The following is a 14,472-nucleotide window of genomic DNA, read 5'->3' on the forward strand; positions in this document are numbered from 1 at the left end:
CTCTTTTTTGCTCTTTTTTTTTCTTGTGTTTACCTCCCCTGCTTATCTCTTTTTATGATATCCCCTGAACAGACGACAACCTTCACCCGTCAGTCATCATGCTGGTTCAGTGTGACATGACCAATAACCCTAGAGCGATAAACCATGCCGTGGAAAGTCACACACTTTGCTGTACCGTTATGGAAGGCAGCACGGGAAAGTACTCTGTAACAGGGACAGAAGAGGTGTAGCGTTGATTAGAGTTTTGGGTTGCATCTTTGGCCAGCCAAACGGATCAGAGGAAATACGTAAGGGATGGAAAAAGGGGGGAAGGAGGGAAGGGTAGGAAATATTAACTTGGTCAAAGAGCTGAGACAGCGGCTTTTATAGAATGATGTAACAAATAACAGTAACCTGATAGGTATAGCGTCCTGTGGATAGGCTTCAGCGTGCCCTGGCAAGCCTGGTCATTGAACCGGTCTGCAGTAGAGACGAAATCTGGGGAGGGGTCTAGTGGAGTTCCGGCTCCGCGGATCCCGCTTTTTTGGCTCTTTATTGACTAAAATTTGCCGGGCAGGTCCCCCGCATCCTTCCCTGCTTCCGGCAACATCAACGATGGATTTTAACGATTTTACAGTGTTCAGCAACCTAACCTGGAGGGCCGGGGGGTTTATCCAGATGCTTGCAGGGGGACCATGAAGAGGGCCCTCACCTCGTACGACTTGAATGCATGCCTATTGAACTACCGGCAGGCAAAACCAGCTTTTTCTGTTCTTGGGTTCCTTTTTTTTCAGTTTGTAAATGAAACAAGACAAGAAAAAAGATAGGACAACCATACTCAAATCACAAAGCGAAGTGGTGCTAGTTTTATCTTGGATTCGTATTTTTTTGCCTCTCCCGCCCTGCGCGGGCAACCTCGCCAGTGAGTAACCACCCATTCACTCTTTCACCAGAGGGAAAAGAAAAAAAAAAAGAGCAGCTTGGCTGCCCACGCAGCACAAAAAAATATCCTCCTACCGAGTAAACGAACTACCGTCCGCATCTCCACACACCTTTTCTGCGACCCCGCCCACGGTTGAGTAAAAGTACTTGTACCGTTATCGTTCATTCATTTGCCCAGAAGCAATGCACAAATGCACATACGACGGGTGTTCCCGCAGCTTCAAACGGCCGGAACATTTGTCTAGGCACAGACTGAACCGTAAGCTTCTCTCTGTCTAACAAAGGATTTGTTTCTATTTGCTATGTGTGGTTTTGCCATTTGTTTCTTTGCTGTTGCTCGTTAGCTCGCTAGATTAAACCAGAAGCCTAGATCTAGTTCTATTCTAGTTCTAGATCTCGATATGCTTCCTTCAATTTGGTACCTTGACCTATAATGATGCCGTTGGATCTTTTGGTTGTTTGTTTTCCCTCCACTCTGGAAACATTTGTTCCATTTCTACTTTCTTTTCCCCCTTTCCTCCGCAATACCTTGTTCGACGTACCGTACAAATCGGTTTTGATTATTGACTCTGCATTCAGATCAACCTCGTACAATCCACGAATGCAGCATCTGTCACAAAGACTTTGTGCGCCTGGATCTTCTCCAACGCCATCTCCGCCGACATGATCGGGGTATGGTCAAGTATAGGAACTCGGGTGGCTATTCCACTAGGGTCGAGCTCCCGCTTCGCCATGCCGACGTCCAAAAATCAGAAGAGCCAGGATCCGGGCCAGCGTCGGAGTACAAGCCGGAGCAAAAACAGCTACCCTCTAGGGCAAAGTCCGAATACTCTCATCACGTTTCCGAATCCCCCCTGAGTTCCATGAGCCAAGATGTTCTCGATCCCGTCCTCATCCAGGCAGCTCAGTTGGCCAGCCAAGAAAACGGATACCTCGCGCCGGGGAACACGTCCGAGCCGATGCAGCAGCTTACCTTTTTTCACGGGCCCAGTGATGGGACTTGGTTTACTCAAGATCTGGATTGGCTGTTTGGTGCAAGTCCAGAAGAGGTGCCGTCAAGGTTTGGCGATTTTCAACCCATCAGTCACAGCTCTCCGCTGGAGAGTTTCCCGGGATCATTCGTCCCTCCGCCTTGTCATAATCAGGATAGCGACTTTATCGATCCCGTATCGCGACAACGGGTGATGGAGGCGCTCTCGTCTCTACCTTCGGAGCTGTTGACTTCGAGTTTTTTTGACGCAGCCAACTTGCAGATGTTTATGCAAAAGTATTGGCTCGAGTACAATCCACATTTTCAAATGCTACATCGTCCAAGTTTTGTTGTGGCCGATGTTCCACCGTTGTTGTTAGTCTCGCTCTTGACGCTCGGTGCGACCTTGTCTCCCGACGATTCACACTATGCTGTGGCCGAGAAGATTCATCAGAACCTCCGATGGTTGATATTTACGGTATGACAAGAGGGCCATGGGTGCCTTGCTGTTTCCTTTTGTGTGGCTAGAGTAAAAGTTACAGCGCTAACTCCTCTTTTTTTTCTTTTCTTTTTCTTTTTCTTTTGGACTAGTCATCGTCCTTCAAGACTCCCGCCCCTTTGTGGGTGATTCAGTCTTTGTTGATCGTTCAGGCATACGAGAAGATGTTTTCTACCAGGAAACTACATGAAATGTCGCATATATTCCATTCTTCGGTAATTACGGTATGGAAGACCTGGTGCGAACGAACCAAGCGCTTACTGTGCGAGACACTTACACGAGCATATTTTGCAACCCCACCTAGCTTATGCGGCGCGGGAGCTGTTATAGTGCAGGACAGACTACTAGCGGCGACCTCTCGAACCTGGAAAATACGTGGCATCGGTGGATTGAGCAAGAGCTGACCCACCGGGCTGCCTACTTTGCCTTTGTCATGGATGCTCAGCATTCCTCCATATTTGGACATGCTGCGGTGCTATCTTTGACCGATATTCGACTGCCATTACCATGTTCAGAAGCGGTGTGGGATGCGCCCACCGCGTCTGCATGGAATCGAGAACGCTCTCGACAGCCTTCTTCCACGCCTTTTTTTCTCCCCGCACTTCGTGCTCTACTTTGTCGCCAACCGTTGCCCCATACCTACAGCACTTTTGCGCGCTTCGTGCTGCTGCATGGGCTGTTCAGTCTCACTCGCCACATGACCATAAGAGACCAGACAGCCTCATTTATTGGAGGAAACAGCTTTAGTCGCCATGCAGACCCGGAGGTCAACATCACTAGTGCTTCGGCATCTCCGCACCCAGAGGATGACGATGACTGGCGTGAGCGAGTTGCCCGTGCCGTTGACACCTGGTCACTGAGCCTCTTTTCCAGATCTCCGTCGCTTTGCCTCGAGGCCGCCAAACCGTTACAGCATATTGCACATATCAACATCCACACAAACCTGATTGACTTTCACATTTTAGCAGGGGCACCCAACCTTGCCACAGGAGTTCGTGCTCACCCAGCAAGTATGAGTGGCGACAGCCAATATGCAAGAGCGTGTGAAAGAGTCCAAGCCTGGACCAGGGACCTAACCAATGCCAAGCAAACGTTGATTCACTGTCTCACGCTGATCCAGGAGACCATGTTCACTCGGGCTCAGTATCTGGCCTGCGAGGACAACATCCTGCTACGGCCCTGGGTTTTATACCATAGCACTCTCGTGGTTTGGGCCTATGGAGTTCTTACTGAGGGGATACAGCTGGGAGGAGTCTGCAGTGCCGAGGATTATCTTTCGCATATGCTCAATCACCTCCTGGGGAATGGCGATATTTCACAGCTGCGGGGGACCAATCAGACCTCGGGTCTTGTTGCATCAGTCAGCGCCGCACTTGACAACTGCAGGTGGGAGCTCTTGCAGGAGGCCAAGGAGACGCTCGACTCCCTCGGCCCACAGTCCAGGCTTTTACTATCCGTCAGAGGGTCCACGGCCTTTTCTGAAGTGACACGTGAAAGAACAGTTGGCATGCCGGAGCAATGGTGTGGAGAGGCAAAACCGCAGCTCCCCCTTCAATGAGCAAAACAAAAAGTCTACCCAAGAAACTCATACTTGGCCGTCCCCTTTGTCTCTGGCGGTGCGATGTACTTGAACATGTGACCTCCCTCGTCGTCCTTCCTCCCCAGCTTCTGGCGATCCGAGGCCGAAACGATGAACAAGATGTTGAGGTCTTTGCCGCCCCAAGTCGTACAAGCCATGTTCCGCGCAGAAAAGACAATATCCTTCATGTGTCTTCCCTCGGGCGAGAAGACCATGACTCTACTGGAAGCCCAGACGGCGATCCAGAGGTTGCCTTCGGTACTGATGCGTAACGAGGACATGTCAGCCGAGTACATATTTTGTTGGCTGGGCTGCCAATCCTGATATACTTACTCGACGACCATCCCGTCCGGCTCGCCATAGCTGTCTCTTCGGTCGATAAAAATGTGCTTGTTTGCAAGAGAACCAGTCTCGACGTCGAAGTCGTACCGGTACATAATCATCGCGGTAGAGTCGTTGACATACACTGTGTTGGCAATATCCGTATCAGCCCTGAACCGGTCGAGTTGGAGCAGCATCAACCAAAGCACCGAGAACTGGGCATCCTACTGTGTTTGCTATCCGGGCTCCACGCCAGACCATTGCCGCAGACGAAACCCTCGTCCATCTTGTGCAGCGAACCGTCGGGGTCGTAGCGCCACAGTCTCCCTAGCGGCGCCCCGTAGTCCTCTGGAACTTTGTTCGGCCCCATCTTCATGGCCACGACGTCGATCTCGGCCAGCCAGAACCTACCCCTGGCATCAACGCCGCCGTCGTTGAAGCGCCTTATGTGTCGCTCCTGTGTCGGTATTATCTCCTTGACCACTTGGAGCCTGCCGGTGGCCTCGTCCATGAACGCGACGCCCTGGTAGTACGCGCAGATGTAGCTGCCGGGTTTGCTTCTGCGGAAGAAGTGAACGGTGACGCTGTCTTGTAGAGGGATGATGCGGTGGGTGCCGGGGACGGCATCGCCGGTCACGGGGTCTACCTTGAGGATCTGCAGGTTTGGGGGCTCGGCGAGGCAGTCTACCCAGTGCAGAGTAGAGTCGCTATCACGGTATATGGGAGCCTCCCCGAGCACCATGGGGGGACTGCAGTAGAACCAGGCCTTGCCTCCTTGTATTGACTCGAGACCAGCTGCCATTGTTTTGTGCTTTGTTTCAAAAACTAGTGCAGAGAGACGATAGCTTTTAGAGCATCAGGCAATTGGCGCCTTATTTATCTCCCCAAAAATTTTGCTCTCGGGATACCAAGGAATACTTTTTTTTTCATAAAAGTGCGATCCCAAGCTTAGGGTCTGACTCTGTTGATCAAGGTAACTTGAGCTACGAATAGAGGTACATTATTCATTCGTGGCCATATGCCCACCGAAGCTCCATATGCCCGCGCAAGTAGCTCTCTACCCCTCACACTCACCACTGCACCATGACCAAGTGACCGATTCTCTGCGGTCGATCAAGCTCCCCGGAGTAGCTTCCGGGGGATTTTTCGACCTATCAGCTCACTTGTAGGCACAGCCATTCCCATTACGGGATGATTGAAGTGCATTACGGGATGATTATAGATCCGCGCTACCCGCCCGTCCTCCCGCTCAAGGACTGCATGATCTAGTCTCTCTGGTTCTAGTTCGAGTTCTAGAATAGATACAGATTTGGGTTGTGCATAATGCTGAACTGAGACTAGCTCCAAAATGAGCCTTTCGATGGCTTCCAAAAACACCTTACAAAAGGCCCTCACAAAACCGGATACTCCCGCAAGGGTCTTTATTTCCTTTTCCTTGTCCGTCAACCGCTTCAAGGTGTTATACGACAGACTCCTCAGCACAGCAAGATGGGTGATCAACAGGTTTATCCCCAGCCACCTTACCCGCTGCATGACTCCATCAAGGACAAGCTCGATCCGGAATATGTCGAATTCTACAACAAGTATCTTTTGAACGCTCCCCAAGTTCACTACCAGCCCGTGGCCGCCTCCCGAGTCGGGGGAAAGATAATACCAGTAAAGGCGCCCCTCGCCGCTTTCCCATCACAAAACCCCCGCACTGACAAACTCTCAACGCAAAACCAGGGCGGGACTGATCCCGTGCCCGTAGGCAAGACCATCGACAAGGCCATCCCCCGCCAGGAGACGACAGGCCCAGACGTGCGCGTCCGTGCCTTTGTCCCCGCGGGCCAACCACCCTCCCCGTCCGGCTGGCCCGTGTTCCTCTGGTACCACGGCGGCGGCTGGGTGCTGGGCAACATTGACTCGGAGAACAGCCTGTGCAGCAGCATCTGCGCCCGCGCGCGCTGCGTCGTGGTCACCACCGACTACCGCCTCGCGCCCGAGCACCCCTTCCCCGCGGCGGTGCACGACGCCTGGGAGGCCGCGCTGTGGGTCGCGACGGGAGCGGCGGCTCCTGCCCTCGGCGAGCCCCTGGACCTGGCCAAGGTCGCCGTGGGCGGGTCGAGCGCGGGCGGGAACCTCGCCGCCGTGGTGACGCAGAGGGCGCTCCGGCACGAGGCGTTTGCCAGGGCGGGCTTGTTCAGGTTCCAGCTGCTCGTCGTGCCCGTGACGGACAACACCGCATCCGTCGAGACGAGCACCACCTATGCAGAATACGAGCACACGGCCGCGCTGCCCGTCGACAAGATGCTGTGGTACCGCCGCCACTACCTCCCCGACCGGGCGGACTGGGCGTCGGTCGAGGCGTCGCCGCTGTTTGCGGATGCAGACACATTTGCCAAGCTGCCGCCTGCGCTGGTGGTCGTTGCCGGCCTGGACGTGCTGAGGTGGGAGGGCGAGGAGTACGCGAGGAAGCTGCGGGACGCGGGCGTCGAGGCAGAGGTCAAAGTCATCGAGGGGGTTCCGCACCCCTTCATCGTCATGGATGCTGTGTTGCAAAAGGGTAAAGAGGGTGTCGACTTTGTCTGTGAGCGTCTGGCTGCCGTTCTTGCTTAATCTGGAGTATGCCGAAGATACCCGTCCGTCTTGTTTAATCCAGTTCGGTACATGGGATTCTCATACAATAACATCCCACAACAAGTGAAGCCTAGTTTGGAAAGCTGTCTGGGTGTTTATATCTTGCAAGGCATTGCATGCACGCCTCAACGAAACGTGGACTTCAAACTTGACTTGCTGCTCATCATGTCCAACTGGACTTGTGAATATTGTCTCATACTGCAGACATTCGATCCGCTACCAAGACTAGATCTGGCAGAAACGCACCTAAAATAAAGTTTCGAAATTTTGCCATTTGTGTGCTAGGATTATATACCTAGTCTAGATATTGCGACCCCTGGAAATCGACTGGGTTCATACCAGCATAATCACAACCATGGTTAATCACAGGCCTTAATATGCACTGGAAGAACCAACAACAAAGACCCACTCAAGAGGTCCATCGCAATGCTCCCACGAACCGCTCAATCAACGCTTGGTCAAATGCTTCTCCAAGGTCCTGAAAGGCACATATAGCAGCCCCGTCACCACAAACGCAAACTCGAACCCCAGATCCCCAGTCACCCTGGCGATGGGACCCGTCCACCAGACCTGGGACATGGACGGCACGACCAAGAGGAAGCTCAGAACCGAGGACACCAGCGCGGCGACTCCAATGGGGAGGCGGGCGCCGTCGTTCCAGATGGCCGGATCATACGAGTCGCAGTCGCCGGCGCGGAACCAGAGGTGCTCGACCATGAGCAGAGACACAAAGGCGGCGCTCCAGTAACCGATCAGGCCGAGGAAGTTCTCGAGGCTGACAAAAAAGTCCTGCGCGGCGCGGATGCCGATGGGGATGACGAGCGCCGTGAGCAGGATCGTGTAGGCGTAGCGCGGAACCCGCTTGAGGATCTCGGAGCCGCGCGTCAGCGGCGCGAAGAGCTGCTGCAGGTTCAGGCTGACCGAGTACGATGTCGCCGAGAGGTTTCCCAGCAGACTAAAGGACAGCACGACGACGAGGAACTTGCCGAACCCGCCGGCAGGGGTGAGCATCGCGTCGAGCACACCGCCGACCAGGTTGCGATCGTATCCCGCCTCCCATGTGGGGTTTAACGGGACAGCTCCGGCGATCGCAGCTCCGAGGATCATGAGTAGAACGGGTGGTGTGACCAGGCCTGCGAAGCTATATGCGAAGATTTTGATGCTGTTTGTGGCAGGTTCTGAATTAGATGATGGTCGACAGAAAGTGAGAGCCAAGCAGAAAAAAAAAGGACAAATATAACATACGCGGGTGTGGAAGGCTCCAGATACGTGGTAAAGTCAGAGGCCAAGGCAGCCCAGGGGATCATGTATGATGCCACAATCATGCCGAACGAAAAGACTGCGGTGACAGTGGCGACAGGTGGGGTTGACTGTAGCTTCAAGCCCTCGCCGCCGCAGCCCGTCGCAACGACAATGGCGATGACGGCAGGGATGGACGCCCACCTCTCATAGAAGTGAAGTACCCTGAAGCCGCAGAAGGATATGAAGAGTGACAGCAGCGCCATGATAACGATCCCGACGTTCGGCGTTAGCGATCCTTCACCGGCGACGGCGGACAGACATTGACCCCCGATGACTGCCATTACCACGCAGAACCCAGTCAGAGTTGCCAGGTTCAGGATGACAGGCAGAGTGACAAGATAGCGTCTATATATAGTATTAGTTAGTTTTTGGTTGCCTATACGAGAACGGCGGCAGGACAGAAATTCACTCACCCCCAGCTATATCTGGCTTGGACCATCTGTCGCATGCCCGTCTTGGGACCCAGGGTAGAGAGATAGGACGTCGGAGCAGCGGTCAACAGGGAGAAGAAAATGATGACAAGCGAGGCATCGCGCAGACCCAAGCCGAAGGATGGCGCCAACATGCCAAACGTGATTCTGCAAGGCTCACATCAGTCAGCGGTCACTGTCCGCCAGGCGCATACGGCGGAACAGTTGCACAGAGAGAGAGAGACATACGCCAAGATGTTGGCGTTCATAGTCCACCATAGGGTGAAGACGTTAAAAGCCCTCTTTTCCGTCCGTTCCTCAACGGGCACTGGGGCAATTCCTCGAGCCTCTGCCCGGTTGAGAAACCGGAGTACAGTTGGCAGAAAGCCTCCGCTGCCTCGGCCGGTCGAGTTCCCGGACCCTGATTTCCGTCCCGCCCGAGAACCCATCTCGGGTCGCACGCTCTCCTGGTCGGACGCTGGTGCGATAACATTATTGTCTGGCACCCTTCCTTTTTCGACATCCATACTTGCGGCTTGCTGCGCACGGAACAGTTTTGCGGGTCTTGTTTGGTGCGGCTTTTTTTTTTTTTTTTTTTTTTTTTTTTTTTTTTTTTTAGGGGTAGGGCTGCTGGAAAGAAATTTCAGTGGTCAAGAAGTAGGTAGCTATCTCGTTACTTCTCCTTCTCTTTCAACTGCGCATGCTCCAGGAGCAGGACTAAAGACGACCAAAAACGTGACCAGTGCAGATATTAAAATTTTCCGTATGGAGTTGGAGTATTGGCGATGGCTCTAAGTCGTACGGTCGGTAGTATTTCAGGGCCCTTCAGGGATGTTTGTGACTCTTTTGACAGAGCCAGGGATCCTAGTCTAGACCCGACTAAAACGTATCGACCTGACTTGCTGACATATCTTGAAGATGCTGTACCTATGTACCCAAGATAAGACTTGGTGCGCTATCGGCGTTGGCTCCCCGCCTGGGTACAGCATGTGCATAGCCAAGCCATATCAGTTTGTCCGGGCAGCGTCGCATTGTTGGTTGCCATCGGTCCATGCTCTCGAAATTTTGACTGGTTGGTGACCTAGCTACGCAATAGGCAAGGTATTCAAGGTATAGAATGAGTAATATCGGTATAAACACAGCACAGAGTTTGTGCCTCACGGACAAGCCAACTTGAGCATATAAGCCAGGGCGTTGATCCGCCATAGACAATCGCAAATTCGGGTAATGTTTTCCCGCGCCAGGTTGGTCGATTTATGGCTACGCATAACGCTGTTTAAGGAATGCCTAAGGAATTGAAACTCTTCTTTCGTATCCGTAGGTACCTAGGTAACTAGTTAAGCGAGGTGAATGGGGTACGGCATTGGTATAGTTACGTACCGAGGTAGGGATTAGAACTCTCAAAGTATTGCTCGTGGCGTTCAGGTCATGCGGCATATCCGCGGATGGTCAAAAACATGGCAAGAAAAAAAAAGCCTTTTTCTGACGACCCTTGGCAGTGGTTTTGGTTCCTCCCAGGAGTATTTACGCCGTATCCATATTTCAAGAGACTATGCATATGGAGAGAATGAAACCATTGCAGATAACCGTGCAGAGCAAGTACCGAAGCAATGGGTGGTTGCTATAAAGTCGTCAGGTCCCATTCCCTCGCGACCCGACAGCGTCGATCTCCAGCCGGGGAGACGATTACTGATCGGCAAGTTGGGCATACATGTACCTTGGCGACGGCAAATCTAAAGACCCGAAAGGAACATGGCAGGCAACTGGCAGCCATTTACCAGGGGAAATCTTTTCGTGGCGCTGGCAAAATAAACATCGAAGATTTTGTCGGGTTCTGCAAAACACGACACCGAAACCTTTAACGAAAAGCTGGGAAGACCCCAGGTCGGTTATTCAAGGTGGAGGACCCGAAGGCGCTAGGTTTACGTTGTGTACCTGGTTACCTAGGTACCTACCAGGTAGGTAGCTTGGTAGGTACCTGGGTAGTCTACCGTAGGTACCTGGCACTGGCAGGCATTCTAGAACCCCGGTACTATGGAAGAAAGAAAAATTCCATGGTTACCTGGGTACAGTAGGTGCGCACCGACAGAAATTGAATGTTGTCATCCACCTTTCGAGGAAGGAACCACGGCAGCAATTGCCTGCCCGGAGTTCGCAGCTGAATAAAGGTTACGCGTAGCTGGAGATTGTAGCTGGGGGCCCCTACCCAAAACGATACGGCTTGGCGTGGGTTTGAGGGGTAGCAAAAAATCAATCGGAAGATGGGGAGAGAGATCAGCATCCAAGCAGCGCAGCTATGTGTACCTGCTTCGAGGTAACGAGAGTGAATTTCTGCTAAAAAGTGCTTTTCTTTCCAGTACATTAAACTTGCCAAGCCTCTCCGAGCCCAATTGTCTGGATTGCGAACTAATGCAGGGATCATTTTCACTGATGTCGCGCAGCCATCCAACAACATGGGGGAGGGAACGATTCTGTATTACTGATTAACGTAGTTGCTTCTTTAAACCGTCACGTCAGTTTGTGGCAGCCAAGCCACCCTCTTTCAGCAAGACTCTGAAGAGAGACTTAAGGTAGGTTAGGTTGTTGTTGGGTTCATGGCCACGATCCAGACTCGATGGCTCTTCTCGGCTCAAACAAGCGCCCGCCAACAGCTTCAACAATTGGGAGTTAAACAACTTGCCATGCCCCTTCGTGGTTGTTGCGTACGGTACAGGATATGAAGGTCGGTCGGTCTGTCTGTCTGTCTGATGCTGTCATCAGCCTTGACTATGCACATCACCCTCCTACCCTGACCGGTCTACAGACCACATCCTTGGTCGGTCCCTTTTTGGGCACCAATGGGAAAGCAAGGCAAAGCGACATAATTCGGCAACGCGCCAAAACCGGTGAGTAAAACAGCATAGCATCATCATCATCATCGCGCGAGGCGGATCGACACTTGATGCCGTGTAGTAATAATATTATTATTTACTCAGCATGGCAACCACGGATATACCGAAATGTCTAATACGGATACGTTCCCTTGTTGGCTAAGTGGCCACGAGGATGTATGCTTGTTTGCTTCTTGCCTGTCATGATTGCGTCGGTCCAGCGGACGGGTGGCTGGTTGTACTGTACGGTAAGCTTGCCTCCCTACAGGCCATAATATTTCCATGACAGACTCTATCCACAGTACCGTACCACCAGGTGTGGATTCAGTTCCGCTCGAGGTACCGATAATGATAATGCCCCCTCAACACCTCGCTCAACTCGGTGCTATGACAGAAGCCAAAGCTAACGCCCCCCACTGATCCAGGGCGTGAGAGATTATAAAGTGGGTATTTTTGTTTCGTTTTCTGGCCGGCATCCCTCCCGATCAACGTTGGAGATCCTGAGACGAGCCGAGCGCCATTACCACGTACCTGGGACTTTGAGAAGCCTTTTTTTCGTCATCTTGGCCCCATATACTCGTGGGCCAGTGAGACCAGCAAATACACTCTTCATTTACCGGGGAGGCAAGAAAAGCAAACACACTGCCCACAGAGCCTTGCTCCATGTGTACAACCCCACCGACCGGCTGCCAAGATCCGGACTTGCCATAAGAAGTCGGCATTTCTGATCCTCTGTCTTGTCCTTGGCTTCCTGTCCCTTTCTCTTCATCAAACGCTACCGTTCTAGAAACTTCCCCAAAACCATCCCATTTAACAACCCCCAGCAGATATGCCAAGTGCGACCCCAAACGACATGGAAGACAGGAAAATCTGGCAACCGTTACATCCAGATGTACGGCCACTTCTAGACTCTCAATACGTTAAGCTTCACGATGAGGTTCTCCAATATATCAAGCCGGATGAACAGAGAGAATGGGACGGAACCCGTCGACTAGGAACCTACGGCCTGCCCAGAAATTCGGTCAAGCCCATCCCAGTAGGCAGTGACCGGATCATGACAATCCCAGATTCGAACCTCAGGATCAGGATCTTTACACCCAGCACCGACAGAGATATGGACAGACACCCCGACGGCTGGCCAGTTTTCCTTTGGTTTCACGGAGGTGGTCATGCGCTTGGAGATCTCGACAGTGACGAGGAGGTCTTGACGCGTATCTGCGAGTGTAAGCTGTCGGATACTTGACACTCTCCAGCCCTCACTCCTTGACTTTCTGCACTTGGACAAGATTCCTTTCCTCAAGCCAGAATTATTACCTATAGGGTCTTTGCCTCACATAGTATCATCTTGGGTCCACGGTCGATAAGATCCGATTTCCTGGTGTCCTCGTTATAACCGCATTTGACATTGCGCAGTCAGGTCGTTGTAACATCTATGCTATCAACCCTGACTGCAGTTATACCCCGTCAAAACCCAGAGACCATGACTAACCTCTCGCTTCTATCCCAACCACCAGATGCTCAGTGTGTTGTCATTAATTTGGACTATCGCCTTGCGCCAGAACATCCGTACCCAGCGGCCATCGACGACAGTGTAGCGGCGTTGCAGTGGCTTGCCCAACCTGACGGTGGCGTCAAAGAACTCGGCTTGGACAGGACGAAAGTGGCCATAGGCGGCGCCTCAGCCGGAGGCCATCTGACAGTTGCAACATTACTCCGATGTGCACAGGAAAACAACCCCCCGAATCTCAACATCATCAAACAGGTGCTAGTCGTCCCTGTGATTGACAACACGGCCACTCCTGAAAACGGCCCATTTTGGTGCTTAAAGGCACACACCGCGCCTTGGCTCACGCCTTCACGCATGCTATGGTACCGCAATATGTGGCTGCACAGTCAGGAGCAATGCGAGGAGTGGCAGGCCAGCGTGAACAGGGCACCAGTTGACTTGCTCGCGCGGTTGCCGCCTGCTTTTATCGCTGTTGCTGGCGAGGACCTGCTCTGCCCTGAAGCTCTTGACTTTGCCGAAAAGATAAGGGCTGCCGGGGTTGAGGTTGAAGTGAAGGAGTTTGATGGTTGCACACATGCCTTGCTTGGCTATAGTGGTAAGTTATCTCTGTTGTTAAGACCTTGGTCGACTTTATTTCAATGGCAAGATCTTCTGTTGTTGGTTCGTTTACTAATTCTTTGCCGTCAGGGTACGTCTTGATCTTGGATGAGCAACGCTATACCTTACTCCTCCCCGAATTCTTTTTACAGTCAAAGCGCAATAAAGATGGTTTGTCAGGTCACTATGCTAACGTTAACCGTCACTCTAGCCGCATGGACAAAGGCATGGAGTTATTAAACGATATTGTCCAACAGGTCAAGTCTGCTTTCTTGTAATGAATACTATGAAACTGGGAGGCAAAAACCACACCTTTTCTGATCCTTACCGAGCTAGTGAACAACAATTTGCTCGAGGTTTGCTTTCATAATAGCCTTGTTCTCTTTTGATTTTCTGTTTGTCTTCCTCCCAAATGTGGTGTTTCTGGTAAGCGGGTATGAAATTAGATCAGAACCTAATCGTATGAGAGTTGTTGGCACACGCTGACAATTGGGGTTGGCTTTTGATTAGTATTTCATTGAATTCTATTGCTTACATCTTTGTTTAATTTTGATCCTTCCTGGCGACTCATCCACCCGATTTTCGTCTGCTTGCCATTGTCATGCCATTCCGCTGTTTGTCAGTAAGTCCGTAATAATCGCGACACGAAGCATGACTTTGGACGATGTGTAAGGTTTTTGCACGTCTAGCCCGCCCAACTTAATGACTGTGTACCTGCATTCAGGCCCGTGTAATGGCCAGTCGGCAAAAGCATATCTAGGTACCTGCCCAAGTGCCAAGATTGCGCCGTTGTCATATACCCGCGGAAGATGCAAAGCAAGATCTGCATGTGCATTGAACGTCACCGACGCACACGTAACGTTTCTTTGTCTTCGCA

The 14,472-nt window shown here is 52.0% G+C and overlaps 5 protein-coding genes across 5 annotated transcripts; 3 read left to right on the forward strand and 2 right to left on the reverse strand.

Moving 5' to 3' along the window:
- Positions 1-940: 940 nt before the first annotated feature.
- On the forward strand, positions 941-3,948 carry MGG_04865 (uncharacterized protein; the record flags this gene model as incomplete). Its single annotated transcript, XM_003712297.1, has 3 exons — positions 941-1,180; positions 1,501-2,369; positions 2,695-3,948. Exons 1-3 carry the CDS (start codon positions 1,105-1,107, stop codon positions 3,946-3,948), a joined length of 2,199 nt encoding a protein of 732 aa, XP_003712345.1. The 5' UTR covers positions 941-1,104.
- On the reverse strand, positions 3,494-5,429 carry MGG_04866 (regucalcin). The gene is made up of 3 exons (XM_003712298.1): positions 4,519-5,429; positions 4,303-4,435; positions 3,494-4,230 (listed from the first exon to the last, which is right to left on the reverse strand). Exons 1-3 carry the CDS (start codon positions 5,090-5,092, stop codon positions 3,963-3,965), a joined length of 975 nt encoding a protein of 324 aa, XP_003712346.1. The 5' UTR covers positions 5,093-5,429; the 3' UTR covers positions 3,494-3,962.
- Positions 5,430-5,718: 289 nt separating this feature from the next.
- Positions 5,719-7,166, forward strand: MGG_04867 (esterase/lipase/thioesterase). The gene is made up of 2 exons (XM_003712299.1): positions 5,719-5,946; positions 6,016-7,166. Exons 1-2 carry the CDS (start codon positions 5,779-5,781, stop codon positions 6,886-6,888), a joined length of 1,041 nt encoding a protein of 346 aa, XP_003712347.1. The 5' UTR covers positions 5,719-5,778; the 3' UTR covers positions 6,889-7,166.
- On the reverse strand, positions 6,301-9,452 carry MGG_04868 (purine-cytosine permease FCY22). Its single transcript, XM_003712300.1, has 4 exons — positions 8,871-9,452; positions 8,625-8,789; positions 8,155-8,556; positions 6,301-8,071 (listed from the first exon to the last, which is right to left on the reverse strand). Exons 1-4 carry the CDS (start codon positions 9,146-9,148, stop codon positions 7,357-7,359), a joined length of 1,560 nt encoding a protein of 519 aa, XP_003712348.1. The 5' UTR covers positions 9,149-9,452; the 3' UTR covers positions 6,301-7,356.
- A 2,868-nt stretch (positions 9,453-12,320) lies between these two features.
- Positions 12,321-13,835, forward strand: MGG_04869 (esterase/lipase/thioesterase; the record flags this gene model as incomplete). Its single annotated transcript, XM_003712301.1, has 3 exons — positions 12,321-12,714; positions 13,006-13,593; positions 13,807-13,835. The coding sequence occupies 3 exons, from the start codon at positions 12,321-12,323 to the stop codon at positions 13,833-13,835; spliced, it is 1,011 nt and encodes a 336-aa protein (XP_003712349.1).
- Between the last annotated feature and the right edge of the window lie 637 nt (positions 13,836-14,472).

This window comes from Pyricularia oryzae, chromosome 3, assembly GCF_000002495.2.
Source record: "Pyricularia oryzae 70-15 chromosome 3, whole genome shotgun sequence".
Lineage (NCBI taxonomy): Eukaryota > Fungi > Ascomycota > Sordariomycetes > Magnaporthales > Pyriculariaceae > Pyricularia > Pyricularia oryzae.

Bases quoted from the DNA above. Each gene is read 5' to 3' on its own strand.
- MGG_04866 (XM_003712298.1), bottom strand. From the start codon at position 5,092: ATGGCAGCTGGTCTCGAGTCAATACAAGGAGGCAAGGCCTGGTTCTAC. The intron at 4,436-4,518 runs GTAGGATGCCCA...TTGCCAACACAG, and splicing joins GAGCCCGGATAGCAAACACA to TGTATGTCAACGACTCTACC. The intron at 4,231-4,302 runs GTAAGTATATCA...GTTACGCATCAG, and splicing joins CCGGACGGGATGGTCGTCGA to TACCGAAGGCAACCTCTGGA.
- MGG_04867 (XM_003712299.1), top strand. From the start codon at position 5,779: ATGGGTGATCAACAGGTTTATCCCCAGCCACCTTACCCGCTGCATGAC. The intron at 5,947-6,015 runs GTAAAGGCGCCC...ACGCAAAACCAG, and splicing joins TCGGGGGAAAGATAATACCA to GGCGGGACTGATCCCGTGCC.
- MGG_04868 (XM_003712300.1), bottom strand. From the start codon at position 9,148: ATGGATGTCGAAAAAGGAAGGGTGCCAGACAATAATGTTATCGCACCA. The intron at 8,557-8,624 runs GTGAGTGAATTT...TACTATATATAG, and splicing joins CAAGCCAGATATAGCTGGGG to ACGCTATCTTGTCACTCTGC. The intron at 8,072-8,154 runs GTATGTTATATT...TGCCACAAACAG, and splicing joins CTGGAGCCTTCCACACCCGC to CATCAAAATCTTCGCATATA.